Here is an 18,635-nt window from a genome sequence, read left to right as displayed (position 1 = left end):
TCGTGAGACATCAGATGGCCCTCACTGCTTGCCTCCCAATAGCTCTGAGAGGTGGGCCATAGCGTTATCATTCCATTTCATAGACTTTCCCGAGGTCGTCAGCTGGGAAGTGGCAAGGCTGGGATTCAGACCAGGCCTGTCCAACTGCAAAATGAGGAAGGACTGCACACAAACACCATCTTCTCCGTTCCAAGCCGTCCAGCTCATGCTCTTAGCTCCCTGGCTGAGTTCATCTAATCTTAGCCCTGTGAGGCTATAATCAAATTCCAGCGGAGTCAGAAAGAGCTCCTAATCCCCTGATCAGAGTGTCCTGTGGTGGATAATGCGGGGCATGCTGCACCGCCTCTCCCCGCCCCCAGCACATTCTGACAGCTTCTGGCCCACTCGCTGGGTCGAGGCAGCTCTCTGGTGCTCAGGCCAAGCTGGCCTCGCTTTGACCTCATCCCGGAAGTCCCTCCAGGGAGCCAAAGCTTACCGAGGCTTTACTTGCCAAGCACTATGCTAGGTCTGGATGAAAAAGGCCTTCCGAGAAGGAGTTTCTAATCTAGTTGCGGGGACGAGACTGCAGCACTTAACAAGGTTAGATAGCCAAGCAACATTTAAATGACAGCAGTGCCAGGGACTGTTGTTGTACTCAGTGGAGCTGAACAGCCGTTGATCAGACCCAGCTCAGGTGCCAGGCAGTAGTGGGGCTGTGGACGGCCACATGACTCTGCCTACCAAAGACTTCCAAAGGGTTCTGTTGGTATGTCCAGCCAGTCAGCCATCTAACCTTGGCCCGGTGACCAGCTGAGTGTGCCCTAGGTCGGGGAGGGGGTCCTGGCTCCGCAGAGCATCAGAGGGGCGGGAACCTTGGCCCTCTGGGTTCCTTCCCCGTGTGCCCTCCCAGCTGCTGCCTTGTGCTGCCTGTCCCCGGGAGTGACCTCACCATTTCTGTTCTGTGGCTCTCCACAGGCCTCCACTGTGTAGGGAACCACTGCCTCCCTCCCTTCCCCCAGCCTGTGTGCATAAGGCTCACAAGCTGGCCTCCAAACCAACTTCCCTGCTCCTCTGGCTGCCTCGATGTCGCCGGGGATTAATGTGCATTTGTGGCTTTTAGTGGGCACTCCACTCCCTGCTGCGGCCTCGCCCTGCGGAACCGAGGGATGGGCTTGGGCCTGGGAGCCCCCTGGACCAGGGAGCCGTCCTGACCATCCCGTTCTCTTTTTTCCCTGACGTCAGAAGGCAGAGTGCTTATTCACTTTGGAAGCGCACTCACAGGAGCAGAAGAAGAGAGTGTGCTGGTGCCTGTCAGAGAACATCGCAAAGCAGCAACAGCTGGCAGCCTCTCCCCCACAGAGCAAGGTAAGGGACTAGCCAGTGGCTGCAGCCCTGGCTGTCTGGCTTCCTCCTGGCCAGCCTGGACCCTCAAGCCTACGAGCTTGGGACCAGCCCGAGCGCAGGACTTGGATGTGGACAATGAGATCTTGGCAAGGAGGCCTGTGCTCGAATGTCTCTCCCCCTAGGCATTTCACTGGGTCTGTCGAGTGGGTTTCACATTGCTTGGGTCGAGTGACAGAGCCAAATTGAACATGACCCATCAATTCTCAGCTCTGTTCTTTGGTTTGCTTACGACAAGGTCTAATTTGGGCTGGCCTCCCTGCTGCTGCTGGGCATGTGGTCCCCCTCTGCCACTGGGTGGGTTGTGCCAGGGGTGGCACACTGGTGTTTAACACTGGCCCAAGGCAGATGTAATTGGGAGGGGATGTTTGCAGCTGAAGCTGTTCTAGTTCAATGCAGGTCACAGCCCACTGGAGCCAAGTGGAGCTTGCTGGAGCCTGGGGGCCGGCCTGCTGGTGTATCAGGGAAGATTAGAGGCTTCCTGCTGAGGCTGATCTGGGACAAGCCCCCTCCAGCCGGTCCTGTGCCTGTGGAGGGGATGGGATGGGAACTAGACCACAGCCTTCCCTTTTGTCGCCTGGATGCCAGCCACAGGCACAGTTGTATTTCCCCATTTGTGGGTCACTCAGGTCCCTCCTCTTGCTAAAAGCGTTGGGCATTTGGGGGTTTGGCCTGATTGACTGCAAAAGGAGCAGAGGGGTTGGTCTGCCAAACTGGGGGGAAGAGGATAAGTGAATGTGCGTGGCAGCCCGTGGACCTGTTGGCCTCATTGCTCCTTCCTGATGAGTTCGGGCCCACTGTGCCACAGGGCGGCAGGGCCATGGTGGGAGCAGTGGAATCAGGCCCGCTGAGGGCAGGAGGCGGGGAAGAGGTGGCTGGGAGGCGGTGGGCAGCAGCTCCCCAGCCACTCACTGAGGGAGTAATCATCTGAGAATTACATAATCTCAGACTCGACAGTCACCTTGTTTTATGCTAGCCAGGGGCAAGAATAACTTTGATGAGGGGGGATAGTGGGAAGAGCTTGGACTTTTTGGGTTGCACTCTGAGGCTGACTGGCGGTGTGACCTTGGGCAAGTTGCTGTACTAACTTGGAGTTTTAGTGTCCTCGCCTGGGGGCAGTAGTTTCTCCCCCGAAGAAGGGTCACGGTGAGAATTAAATGGGATGCTGCGCATACAGCTCATAGCACAGTGCCCGGTATGCAGTAGGTGCTCAATAGCTGTGGGCAGGGCACTGCCCCCGCCTCCAACAACGCTGTTGGTTGCTATACTACCTGGTTCCCACTGTCAGGTCCTCCTCCTGAACAAAGACCCGTGGAGGCTGTAGGCCGTTTCGCATTCTCGATCCTGGGTTGGTTATATGCAGAAACCAGGCGACTTCCTTTTCACTGTGAAAGTCGCTGGGATGTCGCACGGATGAACCCATGTTCCCTAGCTTTCTTGGGTCTCGGGCCTAGCTCCTTCTGGTCTGGGGGAAAGAGTTCTTGCGGTCACAACGGCAGAGTGTGCGGGCTTGGAATGTGTTGATATCAGCCTTCTCAGTATCTTGGGGAGTCTCTATCATCAGGTGACTGAAGGTAGGCTGAGTTTCTGAGACAGGCTCTGGTCCCCTGCAGGGCTGCAGGCCCTGCTGACTGGCCCTGGAAAGTCCCCAGGGTTTGGGGCCGGGCTTTGGGGCCACACTAAGATATATGGGCATCCTGGGTAGGCAATATTTGGATGCCTCTTCAAATTAAAACTCTTTAAATGCGGAGCTGTATACTGGACGGAGAAAAGTGGAGAAGGAGAGGCCGAGCGCTGGAACCATCTGTGGATCGCCTCCTCGCCTGAGACCTGGGCCCTGCCCCAGCCTTGCACACCCCACTTGGCCCACCCTCCTTAGCAGACAATTAGGTCGTCATCTTTCACGAGGCGGGCCCCTTGTGGTGTCACACTGCCCGGCTTTCCCCACCCTCACCATATGCACTTAAAGACTCTTAGCAACTCATCCCTCTGGTCACTCACAGAATGCTCCCCGAGAGGAGTTTGGTAAATATGATTTTCTCCAGCCCCATATAGTTGCAGGAATGCTTTAGTAACCTGGATGACTAGGCCCAGGTGGCTGTCCAGCTGGCCACTGGTCATCCACTTGTGCTCAGCTCCGTCAGGTCCTGGTGGCCTCAGGGGTGACCATGAACCCCTGCTAAGGGTTGGACCACAGCCTTTCCACCAGGGTTACTGTCCTCCAGGGGACAGAGAAGAGGGAAAGCCAAGCGGAGCTTGGACACCAGGCTTCTTGCTTTTCAGGCAAAAAATGTCCTGCTAGACCAATTTGTCCTGACTGAGGAGCCTGCCTTTTTCTTAAAGCCTTTTCTTTTTCCTTTCTGTGAATGCTCTGCCTTCTGCTGCACAATGGAAACTGCTGCCCAAGCCACACCCTCCTGGCTCCCAAATGCCTCTCTGGGGAAAAGGATTTTCAAGACAACTCCCCAAACTCCCATGCTGCCGCTGCTTAACTCTGTTCCTTTCAGCAGCGGTTGCTGACATCTTGGAATGGGGAATCTTCAGACATCTCAAGGAACGCAACGTTCTTCTCAAATTTGCAAAACATAACAAATGTGATATGCTCCGAACACGAAATGCTTGTTGGGAAGGACAGAGGGAACTGGAGGAAGATAGAGAGGCAGGTGTGCCACTCACTACCCACTGTGTGACCTTTGGCAACTGCTCCCCACCATGGCCTCAGTGGTCCCACCTGTGCGTTGGTCTGCTGACTCTTTCCAGCTCTTTGAGCTTTGCAGTTATCATGAAAGCTGAGGGCCTGAGGTCATCCAGTCTCCATTAGGGAACCATACCTTGAAGATGTCTGTGAAATCTGTTGACTTAGGGGCCAGGTCTGTCCCTCCCTTTAGGATGGAAAGGGGCAGGCACAGGCTTTCTGTGCTGTCTCTGAGATGCCCGTGGCCTGTGGGTCGCAGGGTGTGGGTCCTGGTTGTGGTAGGGTAGACACAGTGAGACAGGCAGCAGGCAGACTGAATCCAATGACGTTTTTGCTCACTCTCGGCTGACCATTGTAGGTAGGAGGCCGCTCTGGGCTGGCCCGCATGCTCTCCTTTCTGTGGAAATAAATGGCCTCCTCCCTCTGCTCTCCCAGCCTCCTTTTTTCTGCTCACCACTCCCTTCTTCCTCATTATCTATCTCTTCTCTTGCTTCATTATCTCTTCCTGGAGGGAACCTACCTTTCTTCTGCCTGGAATAACTTTTACTAAACTCCCTGCATGGGAGTGCTGTGATCCGTCTCATTTAAAATGACTCACAGAAGGTCCTACCTGTCGCCGTTGAGGTTCTAAGCTAGTAGAGACAGACAGATACATATTACTTTGGTTGTTCAATCAAATATGCACAGTAAATGCCTGCTCTGTGCCAGACACTAGTTTAGGTCCTTTGGGGTCCCAGGGATAAATGAGACCTGGTACCTGTTTTTATGAAATTCTCCTTTAATTAGACAGCTGTGACAAGGGCACAAGAGCGGCAGTCCAAGCCTGACAGGTCCTAAGAGCGGTCCAGTGGGGTCTTGGCTGCACATTTGTCGTCCACTCAGTGACCCTCTCCTGAGCCCCACCACGTGCACAGTGCTGGGCTGGGCAGCGGGAAGCCTCTGAGGAGAACGGGCTCTTGACCGAGCCATCGGGGATGAGCAGGAGGTGCATTGCGTGAGGCACTACCCTGTTCTCAGGGCACGCCCTGGGCTCCATGGTGGCAGCGCATGGACGAATCTGTCACACTCTTTCCGTGGGAGATCACAGCGGTGAAGAGAGATAAGCCAACCGATCATTAAAAAGTAACGTAGCAAGCGATATGGGAGATGTAAACTCTTACTGCTCTGTGGCCTCAGGCGAGGCACCAAGCCGCTTTGAGACTCGGGTTTTCATCAGTAAATTGTGTGGATTAACAGGGTTCTCATGAGGATTAAACTCATGTCGTGCGCTTAGCAAAGTGGCGCACAAGAAGAATTCTGAGAATTATTATTAAAGTTATATCTATATAGGAAGATTCAGCCAGTGGTCTTGTTTATTGAAGCTGAATGCTGCTACCCTGAGCACATGTAACGACTGCTGCCTGTCACTTTCTGGTGCCACCAGCTGTATGCCAGGGCCCAGGCAGGGAAACTGAGGCCTCCTGGGTCTGCTTTGGCTGTAAGACTTCTCCCAGATGTGACGCCGAGGTGCCGCGCCACCTTGTCATTTCTACTGGGCAGCTTGAGACGGGGCCCTGGAGATGCGAGGGTCTGTCTGAGCTCCTAAGAAAGGAGCAGGGGCAGGTCCTGGAGTCAGGCAGCCCTGGCCTGAGTAGACAGCAAGCTAATTCCAGTTCTGTCTGGTTCCACAGAAACTCCACCCTTATGGCTCTCTCCAGCAGGAGATGGGGCTGGCCAACTCAACCAATGCTACCCAGGATAGAAGCTTTACCTCATCAGGACAGACTCTGATTGGCTGAGCAAACCCAAGGGCGGGACTCTGCTTCTGGCAACTTAACCCTTTCTTGGGCATCCCCTACCACACAGTAACCTCACCTCAACTGGACCCAAAAAGGAGGACCAAGATGGTGGGCCTAAGGTCATTTGAAGAGAGTGGCCCCAAGGGTGTGTGTGGACTGGCCTCAGAAGGACCACAGTGGTGTGAGAGGCCCTGTGGGCACATGCAGAATGGAATTAGAAAGTCCCAAATGAAGACAACACAGAAACTTATTCCCCACAAAGAAGAAGGAGGTGAAATAGCATCTGGGCTTCTGGTGGTTCCAGCGCCTGCCTCGGGGGCAGCAGGAGAGGCTCGGAGAGGTCAGCCCTGGTGGGGAACAATGCTATGACCCTCTGCTGCCAGAAGACACCTTCGCCCATTCGCTCATCTGTACTCGTTTATTCATTCCTTTATTCAGTGGATGTTTTGGGGGCATTTACTTTGTGCCAGGCTCTGTGCTAGGAGCTAGGGATACTGTGGAGAATGAGATAGAGGTGGTCTCTGCTCTTATCAAGATTTCTGCCCTAGTGGGAGTCAGCATTAAATAAATCAACATACACGTACGTACTCACATGCACTCAACGTGATTACAAACTGTGATAATCCGCAAAGGAAAAGGACAGATTTCTGTATGAGAGAATGGTATTTCGATTGCTATGTGTGTGGAGGTGGGGTGAGGTGGGGGAGACCATGACTTTTGACCTGGGGCCTGGAGGCCAGAAAGGAGTCAGCCAGCCAGGGACTTTGGAGAGAATGTTCCAGGCAGATGTACCCGAGATGGGAAGGAACTTGGCATGCTGGAGGGATGGAGGCCAGGCCGGCGTGGCTGGAGCTTAGTGAGAAGGCAGATAAAGTGGGTGGGGGCCAGATCACACAGGGCTGTGGTGGTTACTAGTTTATCGATTTCATTCCAGATACAAGGGAAGCCACTGAGGGCTTTGGAGAAAGGGAGTCACAGAGTTTCGGGTACATTTCTAGAAGATCAGTTCCAGGAGGGGCCCAAGTGGGTGTGAGGAAGTCAGGAGGTCCCTTCAGTCCTCCAGGTGAGGGGAGATGGTGGCCTGACCTAGATGGTAGCCGGGGAGGTAGGACGTGAATGCCCAAGACCCTGGCATGCGATGGAGGCTCTGGGATGAGAAGAGAAAATTCTCTGCCCCTTCATCCTCTGTGTCCTCCTCTTCTGCTGTGTCTTGCTCTTTCGGAGGATGCAAGTGAAGATCGGGGCCTTCCTTCCAGAGCCCCATCCCAGCTAGGCCTGGGTAGCGACCAGTGCTGAGTTCTGGGGATGTCCCTGAAGTTGGGAGCAGTGAGTGAGTGCTTCATCTGCCAAGGTGGGAAAGTTCACAGCCTCCAGCCTCAGCCAGGCTGGCCTGGGCTGTCTCTCCATCCAATGCCGGATGGTCTGATGAGAAGCTGAAACATAGCCATCTGGAAGTTGACTTGGTTGGTTTTATGAAGAGCTTTTAAGGTCGGAGACTGGGACTAGGTGTGGCTCAGCACTCCAGAGGAGACTGTTCTGCCACAAGACTAGAGAGACCTACCAAGGGGGTCAGTGATTAGAGAGCTCAGCCCGCTTGTTCCCTGCCTGCTGCACCATACTCTGGAACCCAGGGTTGGGCAACTCTCACACCCCTTCCTACCTGCCAAGACCGAGAGGGAGGGAAGCCCAAGGTGTGAGCCACAGAGCTCAGCACAAAGGGGACGTGTAGGATCAGGTCTGCTTGCCTAGGAAAAGAGGGTGAGAAAGGCTGGAGAGGTGGCTCAGGCCAGAGGAGCCCCGGACTCTGGGCACTCTCTGCATCTTGTCCTGTAGGACTTTCTGAGTGTCTTTGGAGAGGGCTCTTGTCCTTGCTGAGTTTGCTCTGCTGCTGTGAAAGGGGCCCAGAAGAGAATTCGTCCTTTACTTCCCACTTGCCCTCCTCCCAGCCTAGCAGAGATCAGGCATGTGGCATCAGTGGTCAAACAGGGGGTGAGATGTATCTGCCCATGACCAGGCCAATGCCCCCCGTCCAGCAGGCAAGTAGATTCACCTGAAGTGGGACAAGTACACAGTGTCCATCACACGGGACTCAGCCTCCGGGTTAATTCTGAGAGGCTGAGCAGCTAAGCCTACGCGGACAGCAAGCTGCACTTTGATTTCATTTGATTCCCTTACAAAATGACATTAAGTGGAATGTGGGGCGCAGGAGAATCGCCTGTCTGGAAAGGCAGCAAGCTTGTCTCTCCGAGACCTGGTGGCCTACCTCTGTCCACCAGACAGGTGCAGAGGACAGGAGTTCTAGCCACAGAGACATGGAGAATCTGAATGCAGCATCCAGCCCTGGGGACTGGGCTCTCTTCCCACTTGTCCCAGGAAGCTGCTGAGCTGGGTGGATGCCTACGTCAGGGTCCTTGGCCCGGCCGGCTGCTGGGAAAGCAGACATCAGCTCCCGGAGGCCCCGTCTTCCCAGCGACTGTGGTGAGCCAGGGTGCCATCGCTGCTCTGCTTCTCCAATCGATGACACAATTAATTTGGCTCCACGGGCTTGAGAAGATGAAATATGACCGGCACCCACTGCTCTTCAGCAACCCCGTCCATCCCAGCCCTCCAGGATGATGAACAAGCTACGAAAATGGCCTTTGAGAGTCATAATCACGGGAAACGCAGCCGAGCCCCTCCCTCTACATCAATCACCCCGAGAAGCACACACAATGGTTTCTTTCCTGATGGGCCAATTGTCTGGGTTTGGTGTCTCAGGGCCAAGGAGCTGGGAGGATGGGAGCACAACCATTTATTGTTGAAAGGGCCATCTGTGCGATTTGAATACAAAGTGATCCTTCTAGTTACCCCAAACACACACCCTCTGATCCCGTTTTCATGTTTTCTTGTGTCTCAGGCTCAGGGTCTTTTGAAACTCTGGATTTTTTCCTGTTCACAGTCGTGCCTGGGGCTCTGCTGGCCTGGGTTTTTTTTTGGCCCTTTGGGAGTTGGAACCTGTTGGAAATAACGAAGACATTTATTTATGTATGTCTAGTTTTTTTAAAAAAAGTCCTTATTTTTAATTCTTTTTCATACATTCTGCCACCGAAATCCTTACATCTCACACACGTTACCAAGAGGGTTCTATAAAGTGAAGGTGCAGGCAATTTCACACTGTGGGAGGGCTTCCTCCAGGGGGAGATGGCAACTGAGGTCCCCCTAGGGGAGACATCATCTCCCCTAGGACTCCCAGCAGCCTTGTTTTACGGATGAAAAGGGTTAGGACTCAGAGAAGTCGAGTGATTTATCCAAGGTCACACGGCTGGTAAGAGGCTGAGCTAGTTCTCAAACCAAGGTCTTTGAACCTCATCCATTGCTCGTTCCAATGCAAAGATTTGCCTTTTAGGGATGGAAGTGAGAGAAATCAGTCATCTCCTCCAGGAAGAGGCAGGAGGAGACCATCCCTCCTCTCTGCACAGAAGTTGTGGCCCTTTAAGCTTAAGAGGGATGCTTTAGGACAAACAGATGAGATGCCATGTTCTCTACACCGTAGAGAAGGAACTTCTAGAGTTCATATTCCTGAGGGGTGGCCCAGGTGAAAAGACCAAGAGCGTCACACAAGATTCGAAGAATCTTAAGTGAAAGACAAGGTGGAGCTCCTTAAGCGAGGCCCTCAGAGGGCACTGGGATGGCAGGGGGACCCCCTTCCCCTTTTGAGTCTGGCCTTCAAGAGAACCAACAGACATAGCCTTTTGATACCCAGCAACGATGGGCCAGAGGCAGAGTCGGAAGGCCCTGGCCCAGGTACACTGAGCAAGAGTCCAGAAGGAGGACTTCAACCCGAGCCCCATTGATGACGGGGAGAACCCGCTCCAGGTTCTGGGCCTAGATTTTGCTAATTGACTGCTTTAAAGTTTCAACCCTAACTACCTGAGAATCAACTGGACTAGATTTCAGACGTCCCCCCAAAGAAGCAGACTCTGTCCTAAAATACTCAGCTGTTTCCCAGTCGCCCTCCCTCCCACCCTCCTATCTGTAGGTCTGGCTGGGTAGACTGCCTTCTTCAGCTTCTTGCCCTTGGACTCAGCCATCTTACTATTCTCTTCTTAGCTCTTAACAAAGACAGCACAACCTTACCATCTATGCCGTCTTGAGCTCATCTTCCCTCAAGCCTTTCTCTGAATAGGGCCACTGTCCTTCAAATTGTTCCCAGACCCTCGGTTTAAGGGTAGAATAATAATGCTAGGTACTTTGGTAAGCCTAGCACTGTGCCAAGCTTTTGACCTACATTGTCTCTTTAATTCTCACTATAGGCTCATGGGGTCCACTATCCTTGTTACGCCTTTATTCTCATTATACCTAATTGGTAAATGAAGGTGCCGGGTCTTAGAGAACTTAAGAAACTTGCTCGAGGTCACACAGCTAGTGGGACTGGAACCTGGGTGGCCCAGGTCCAGAGCACCTGCTTTCGATTGCTCTGTTCTACTGTTTCAGCAATCGTGGCCCATCCAAGTTGGGAGGGGTTGAGGAAGGTGAGTAGTCGCAGTCCTGCCTCAAAACCATTGTCGGGGACCGTCGTCTTCAGAATCAAGGCCAGGTCTCAGCTTGTCTCTTGAGGCTCTCCATGGGTGCACTGTGCTCCTGCTTTGCACCTGCCCCCCAGCCACACTGGATTATTCTCCTTCAAACTCCCCGTGCAAATTCATGTCAGGCTGTTTCATCCGTCTGGTGTTGCCTGCCCTCTTTTGCTGTCCCTGCCAGATGCAATCCTCAACCTTCAAGGCTTGGTCCCTCCCAGATACACCTTTCCCAGGCATGCATCGGAAGTCGTGCTTCCTGCTCTGTGTTCCCATAGGGTTTTGTTCATCCACAGCAGAAGCTGTAAGCAGACGTTTCTTCTCTGCAAGACTGTGAGCTCCTTGGGAGCCAGTGGAGGTCACCTCTTATTTATTTTTGATTCTGTTACTGCCTGGTCCTTAGTAGGTGCTCGGTAGATGTAGAGTTAAATTGAATCACATGGTCCAAACTTGTCATGTTCTAGAATCTAGATGAGGAAACTCAGGCTCAAAAGGGAAAGTGACCTCTGGCCAGAGTCATGGGAGAAGTTAATGGCAGAGGCAGGGCAAGAACTCAGGTCTCCCAAATCCCTTGGCTCAGAGTTTTTTCTGTTGCATCCCAAGTTGGTGAGACTGGAGCCTAAGTCCCCACTTGGTTTATTAAGCAATCTGGCCAGGTTCACTTCAGGGTCATGGATTCTGCCGTATTCTGTGCTGACTGCTGTGCATCCTTGGAGGGAAAAGAGACCGGATCAGAACTACTTCCATGGTTCTCTTCCCCCTCTCACTGAGCCCCTGGCCCTCAGAGAAAACCAGAGTAGGAATCCGAAGATCCTGGTCCAAATTCTGATTTTGCTGGTAACGCACTGTGTGACTTTGGGCAAATTACTTCACCTTTCTTCAACACAAACCCCAAATCACGGGATATAGTGTTTATTTTGCGAGCGACTGGAAAATTAATAGAACCATAAAATCTTTGAAAGTGGAGCTGAAAAGCTCCTTCCTCCTTCACCGAGATCAACTGATTAATAAGCTGATTTGTAAACTAAGACCAAGAGAGAGGCAAGAATTTGGCCAAGGACGCGTGGTTGGGGCTGGAGCTGGAGCAAGGACACAACCTTCTACCTTCTAGGCCAGCACTGCTCTTTGGTGACTTTTAAAAAATAATTAAAAAAAATTTTTAATTACAAATGACATGCAACATTGTTAGTTTCAGGTGTGCAACATAGTAATTAGACATTTATATAACTTACAAAGTGATCACCCGAATCCAATAACCTTTGAAGATTTTGCCAGGTTGGGATGAAGGAGGGACATGGATTATCTTATCTCATTCAACTGTGTTGTCATTAGGAAAAGTAAGTCACCACTTTGGGCTGTAATGGAAAGCGAAATGGCCCCACTAAAGGTGTGGGGAGAGGTTGTCTAGTCGGCTGTCTTGTCTACAAATTCCTGCCGTGTTCTTGCTGGAGCGGAATGAATGGGCTGCTGTGTTCTACCTGAGCTCCGAGCAGAGCAGGGCTGGGAGAGATGCTCCCTGCAATCTGTTCTATAAATAGCAGTGGGAACAGAGCTGAGGGGAAGAGGAGGGGGCACCTTTAGGAGTTGGGTGGGACGCCTCACCCCCTTCCTCTTCCTGCCAGGCCCTGTGTGAGGAAGTGCCATAGAGTCAAGAGAATTTACATCTGGGAGGGTCCTGGAGCCGGCAGCCCTCACACCCCCTCCTTACACGGAAGAGAAGGCCCTGGAGCCCGGGAGAGGGGAAAGGACTGGCCGGCAGCCGCCAAGCCCAGGGAGAAGGTCCCAGATGGCAGGCTGTCTTCCTCCTGCTGTTTCAGGCCTTGTGAGGTTCTCTCTCACTGCCTCTGGGGGAGCACAGGGCCTGGGAATTCCTGGGGCCGGATGTGGTCAGGCTTCCTGAGAGTCGCCCAGCAGGCGAGGAGTCCCCGACTAGTCTGCCCTGAGCCCTGACCTCGGCCAGGCCAGCGGGCCTTCCAGCGCCACGCCTTCCCTTTGCTAGTGTCCCCACCCTTTGCTGATTTGTCCTTCTGTCGACCCCCTGGGCTGTCTGCAGGGAGGGAGGACAAGAGCCAGCATGGAACTGGCCTGCAGGACAGCGGGTCTGGTGGACTGCCCCAGGAACGGAGGCAGCTCACGGAGAGGCAGGGGCCTGGGTTTAAAGACAGGCAGGCCAGGGTTCAAATTCCAGCTGTGTCTCCTACTAGATGTGGGTTACTGACTGGTCATCTAGCATCCATCTGTCAAATGAGATGAGGATACCTGTCTCAATGGGTTCTTGTGAGTATTAAAGGGATGGTCTGTGCAAAGTGCCTGGCATGCCGAGGTACTCAGTAAAGGTAGCTGTAGCTGTCATTACTGGATCAAGCACGAGCACATTGGCTATCTTGACTATCTTGACTCTCTACAACCCCTTCCTGGGGGCCTTCTTCCATGGGGGGATGGCAGGCGTTTGTTTGTGTGTTTGTTTTTAATGCAGTTGACCTTTTTTGTGTGTTATTGCAAAAGTTATCCATGTTTATTATGAACAAAACATATCATATGGATGAACCAGGAGAAGGAAATGAAATTCAGTCTTAATTATAATACCCAGAGAGAATCACTGTTAACATCTTGGGGTGTATCTTGTCAGGCGTTTGTTTACACACAAATGCATATATCTTATTTGCAAATTGGGGTTACTGGTGCACACGATTTTCTAACTTGCTTTTTTCCATTTAACAATGTAGAGTATACAAGTTTCCATGTCAATAAATGTTCTACAATATCATTTTTACTGCCTGTAGAGTATTTCATCATGTAGATGAAGCAGGATTTATTTAAATTATCTCCAGAAGTTCAATGTTTAGGTGGTTTCCAATTTTTCATTGTTACGAAAACCTGGTATTAAAGAATCCTTGTAGATATATCTTGGTTATCTCCAGTATCCAGTGAACATGATTGACCCTGCACAAATATTTGTTGAATGAATGAATATTTTGTTAGAATAAATTCCTAGTACTAGAATTGCTGCATTAAAGGTTATATATTTATTAAAGAGGTTCTTGATACCTATTGCCAGGTGACTCTCCAGAACAGTGGTACCATATAAGCAGTACTTTAGACTGACCAGTTCATCTGGCTTTGCCCAGAACTTTCCACATTTAGCACGGAAAGGCCTGCTTCCTGGGAAACCCCTCGGTCCCGAACAAAGTGAGACAGGCTGGCTAAGAGAATGCCCATTTCCCCACACCCTCTCCAACATTGTGTGTTCTTATGGTTTTTAGTAGGTTCATTTCTTTGTTTACTGGAGATGTTGAATATTTATTCATACGCCTTTTCAGTCACTAATGTTGCCTCTTTTTGAGTTGCCAGTTCAATTCTTTTTATTCCTTAAATTCCACATATAAGTGAAATCGTATAGTGTTTATCTTTTTCTGTCTGGCTTAAATACCTTCTACGTTCATCAAAGCAATATCTTTTTCCATCCCCTTCCTTTTCATATGTAGGGGTCTTGTTTTCTTATCCTTTCAGCCACAGTATCTTTTGGTTGGAGCACTTAATTCTTTTCCTTTTAAGGTACTTGTTGATAGGAAGGTAGTTGTTAGCATTCTTTATTCCTGTTTTTGATACATGTTTTTTCTTTTTGAAGAAGTCCCTCCAACATTTCCTATAATATCGGCTCAGTGGTGATAAATTCTTTTAGCTTATTTTTGTCTGGAAGCTTTTTATCTGTCCTTCAACTCTGAATGCTAGCTTTGCTGGATAAATTATTCTTAGTTTCAAGTATACAATACATTGGTTGGACATCTATGTAGTTCATAAAACGATCCCCCCAACTGCATCCTCCCTCCCCTGGCCCTCCACCTGGCCAACATGTTAATGCTAACTGCATTCCCTGTGCCATGCTCCCCATCCATGACCATCCATCAGCTACTAATTTGTACTTTAACCCTTCATCCCATTCTCCTAGAGTCCCAGCCTCCTCTCCTCTGACCATGCCCAAATTGTCCACTATAATTTGTGAGTCTGTTTTTGATTAGTGTGTTCTTTTCATTCCTTAGATTCCGCATATAAATGTGAAATCATATGGTATTTATCTTTCTCTGTCTGACTTATTTCACTCAGAACTCTGGGTCTATCCATGTTGCTGCAACAATTCAATTCTTTTGCTCATTTTTTTTTATTAGGTTCTTTATAGTTTAATTATTAATTCACATTAGCTCTTTATATAACAAAGATATTTGTGTTAGCCTTTTGTTTTTTATTATTTTTTAAACTACAGATGTTTCTGATTTATAGAAAGTCATATCTATAAATTGCTTTGGTAGCAGCTTCATTGGGATATTCCCATGTCATATTCATCCATTTAAAGCATACAGTTCAGTGGTTTTTTTTTTTGTATATTGATGGATGCAAATTTTACAGTATTTTCATTATCTCCAAAAGAAACCATACCCTTTAGCTGTCATCCACCAATTACCCCATCTCCTCCAGCCCTAAGCAACCACTAATCCACTTTCTGTGTCTATAGATTTGCTTCGTTTGGACATTTTATATAACTAGAATCATAATATTTGGTCTTTTATAATTGACTTCTTTTACTTAACAATGTTTTCAAGGTTCATCCATATCGTAGCATGGATCATTCCTTTTTATGGCTGAATAATATTCCATTGTACGGATCTATCACATTTTATTTATGCCATCATCTGTTAATAAACATTTCAGTTGTTTTCACCTTTTAGCTACTATGAACAATGCTGCCATCAACATTTGCGTGAAAGTTTTAATGTGGACGTATGTTTTCATTTCTCTTGTATATATACCTATGAGTGAAATCACTGGATCAAATGATATCTCTATGTTTAACTTTTTGGGGAACTGCTAGGCTGTTTCCCAAAGTGGTTGCACAATTTTACATTCCCACCATCAGTGTGTAAAGATTCTATTTTCTTTACGTCCTCTCTACCACTCGTTATTTTTCCATTAAATTATAGCCATCGTAGTGGATGGGAAGTAGTATCTCACTGTGGTTGTGAATTCTGTTTTCTGATGACTAATATAATTTCTATACATTTTTAAAAATATTTTTTCCTTTGGTGTTGTGCTTGTCACCCCAGGAGTACATAATAGTCACTGCCCTTCCCTTGAACTTATGGTTTTATTTTTTTTAACTTTTAACATTTTAGTCCATCTGGAGTTGACCTTGGCATATAGTAAGAGGCAGAATGCTTTTTATTTTTTCCAAACAGTTATTTGTTCCAATGCAATTACATTGTTAGCATAAGTACCCTCTCATTCTTCTTAAAAAAAAAAAATTTATTTTCTATTCTCACATATTTCTTCTTTTAAATGAAATGTAGTATAATTTTATTCAGTCCCCGCTCCTCTCTGCCCCTGCCCCAAAATCTCATTGAGATTTTGATTATTCTTACATTAAAAATATAAATAAAAAGGGGAGTATTAAAGTCTGCACAATACTGTTTTTTTTTTTTTAATCCAGGAATAGGATTATGTCTGTTCATTTATGCAAATCTTCTTTTAGGACTCCCCAAGTAAAGTTTTGTAAAAAAATTTTTCTTAAAGATCTTGCACATTTTTTGTTTAACTTATTTTAGGAAATTAAAAATTGTAATTTATATTACAAATAGAAATATTATTTAGCATTACATATGTTCTTCGATAATATACTTGTATAAAACTTATACAGAAAATCCAAAACATTAATGAAAGTTCTAATGTGGACGTATGTTTTCATTTCTCTTGTATATATAAAATAAAGAAAATCCTGTATTTCCCAAGCCCTTTCCTCATCGGTAGCCACTGTTATCTGCTATAAGTTTGGTGTAATCCCTCCAAATGTTTTCCATGCACATACGTAGATAGTGTGTTTTATTTTACTAAATAGTATCATATAACATAAAAGTTTCTGTAACTAATTTTTAAAACTTAATATAGCATAAAAATCTTTTACACCAGTACCTAAAGTTCTCCCTCCTTCTTTTTAGTAAGCGGTGGACCATCATTCATTGAGCTGCTCCCATGCTCACAGTCCGGTTGTTTCCCATGTTTTGCTATTATGAGCAATGCTGCTCTCAACATCCCAAGAGTGTCCTGTGTATTACATCTAGCCACACTTTTCTGCTGGACAGACTGTGACACACACTACCAAAGTGCCCTACAAATGCTTTCCTTCTGTGTAAACATGTCATCGGCCCAAAACTATTCTCATTATCCCCATTTTACAGATGAGAAAACAAAGGAAGGTACAGACAGGTTAAGCGGATGTATAATTTACATTCTTTTTAGCAATGAATGGGAGCGCCTGTCTCCCTGCACCCGACCTAATATTAGATGTTACAACTCTTTTAATTTTTCGTTAGTATGAGAAATGAAAATTATATTTCATTTTAATTTGCAGTTATTGGATTACTAGTGAGAGTGAGCTTCTCTTCACATTTATTAGTATTTACATATTTTTTCTTTGGCTCGTCAGTTCATATCAGTTGCCCAGTTTTCTACTGGGGATTTTGTGTTATTTGTAAGAGCCCTTTATGTGGTTAGAATATTAACCATTTCCTTATTAAATAGGTTACAAATATCTTTTCCACTTGCCTTTTTACTTTATTTATAGTACCTTTTATTATTCAAAAATTAACACTTTTTTGTAATCAAGCCTTTTGGGGGGTGTGTTGAGTAGACGGCTATACTTTTTAAGGCCTCTCCTACTACAAGATTATAAAGAATATTCTTCTATATTTTATTCAAGTCCTTTTATCCTTTTATTTTTTACATTCATATTTTCAATTTATCTGCAATTAATTTAATGCCTGGTGTCAGATGGAACTCTCATGAATTTTCTCTCCTAAACAGTTAATCGGTTTTTCCAAACCTATGTTTTGAATTGTCCTTCCTTTTGTTATAGGCCATGCACGGGTGGGTGAGTTTTTGAAAGCTCTTGTCCCCCTCATAAATCTGTCTAATCCTATATCAGGCTGAGCCTTGGTTACTGTAGCTTCATGTTTTAGTAGTAGTGAACATCCCAAGGCCAACCCTTATTATTCTGCAAAATTTCCTCTCAAGTCGTACACCCTAATTCTAGTCTGCCAGTGTTTTATTCTTACCTTTTTCACCACCGTATTTCAATGTCAGAAATGACACTAGATATAAAATAACGTGTCCTTACCTCCTGCTGCCCATAATGAGTGCGTCATCGGCTCTCCCAAACTTCTCTTTGCTTTTCTCCATGCCTCCTCGGTATTATTGAAATCATCTACGATTTTAGTTTCTGATCGCTACTGTTTTAAAACATTAGTTCTATTATGTTTAAGAATCATTTATTTAAATCACGTTTAACTTCTCCATTATGTTGTCAGTAGTTAAGTGTATAAATGTTTCTGTCTCCATTGCCTGTCAGTCTCTTGAATACCACGTCATCTCACTCTTGACTTCTTGATTTTGTTTCGTTTTTGTCTGGATTGCTTTCTTGAGTAATTTTTCCCCGAAAGGGTCTGTGGGTGGCATACTTTCTTAGTCTTTGTAAGTCTGAAAATATTTGCCCTTTTCCTGACTAGCGAATTCTAAACTAACCAACAGTCCCTCTCCCCCAGCAGCTCTCCTCTGCCCCAGCATCCAGCATTCTGACAAGGGCAGTGCTCCCTCGATGCTCTAAAATTTCTTCATGGAAATGAGCAGGATGTCTCTTTCTAATCTTCGGAATTTAGAAATTTCATCAGATTCTTTCTAGTTGTTCTCTTTTGCTAATTTTCCCTGGCACTAACTTCAGACCTTTCAGCCTGAAGACTCAAGTCTTCCCTTAGCTTGGGGAAATTTTTTTATTAATTTTTGGAATTGTGTATTTTCTTCTATGGGTTCAATGTCCTCTTTCTGGATGTCCTACTACAAATGATAATAATATAAATAGGATAATGGCACCTAATATTTGTCAAATGTGCTTTTTTCTTCTGCCATAACATGTCATCTGCCCGACACTATTATTATTTTATAGATGAAGAAACGAAGGAGCAGAGAGGTTAAGTAGGTTGTACAGGTCTCATAGCTAGAAGGTGAAGGCCTTAATCCGAACCCAGATGTCTAGCTCCAGAGCCCCTGTTCTTAGCCACTACACTCTACTCCCTGCTTGTCAAATCCAACCCTGACCGCAGTACCCTTCAGTAAAAATGTGACTGTTGACAGTGGGAGAAGACATGGGGTGCTAGAAGCATGGAAGTGAAACCGATTAGGAGA

The 18,635-nt window shown here is 47.5% G+C and overlaps 1 protein-coding gene and 1 long non-coding RNA gene across 11 annotated transcripts in view; one reads left to right on the top strand and one right to left on the bottom strand.

Moving 5' to 3' along the window:
- Nucleotides 1-18,635, top strand: part of RGS3 (regulator of G protein signaling 3) — a 115,002-nt gene that overhangs the window by 59,325 nt on the left and 37,042 nt on the right. For 8 of the 10 annotated variants that reach the window (XM_016126269.2, XM_036238751.1, XM_016126270.2 and 5 more), the window contains one exon: nucleotides 1,222-1,344. In XM_016126269.2, the coding sequence (XP_015981755.2) occupies nucleotides 1,222-1,344 (123 nt within the window). Of the gene's footprint in view, nucleotides 1-1,221; nucleotides 1,345-5,745; nucleotides 13,177-18,635 lie in introns of those variants that run through there. The other 2 variants (XM_016126272.2, XM_036238756.1) reach the window with 1 other exon arrangement.
- On the bottom strand, nucleotides 8,627-17,811 carry LOC118615004. The gene is made up of 2 exons (XR_004956243.1): nucleotides 17,575-17,811; nucleotides 8,627-8,847 (listed from the first exon to the last, which is right to left on the bottom strand). It is a non-coding gene; the product is annotated as an uncharacterized LOC118615004 (long non-coding RNA).

Source organism: Rousettus aegyptiacus, unplaced genomic scaffold (genome assembly GCF_014176215.1).
Source record: "Rousettus aegyptiacus isolate mRouAeg1 unplaced genomic scaffold, mRouAeg1.p scaffold_m13_p_3, whole genome shotgun sequence".
NCBI lineage: Eukaryota > Metazoa > Chordata > Mammalia > Chiroptera > Pteropodidae > Rousettus > Rousettus aegyptiacus.
The sequence above is the reverse complement of the archived record's forward strand: the minus strand, read 5'-3'. Positions and strand labels throughout refer to the sequence as shown.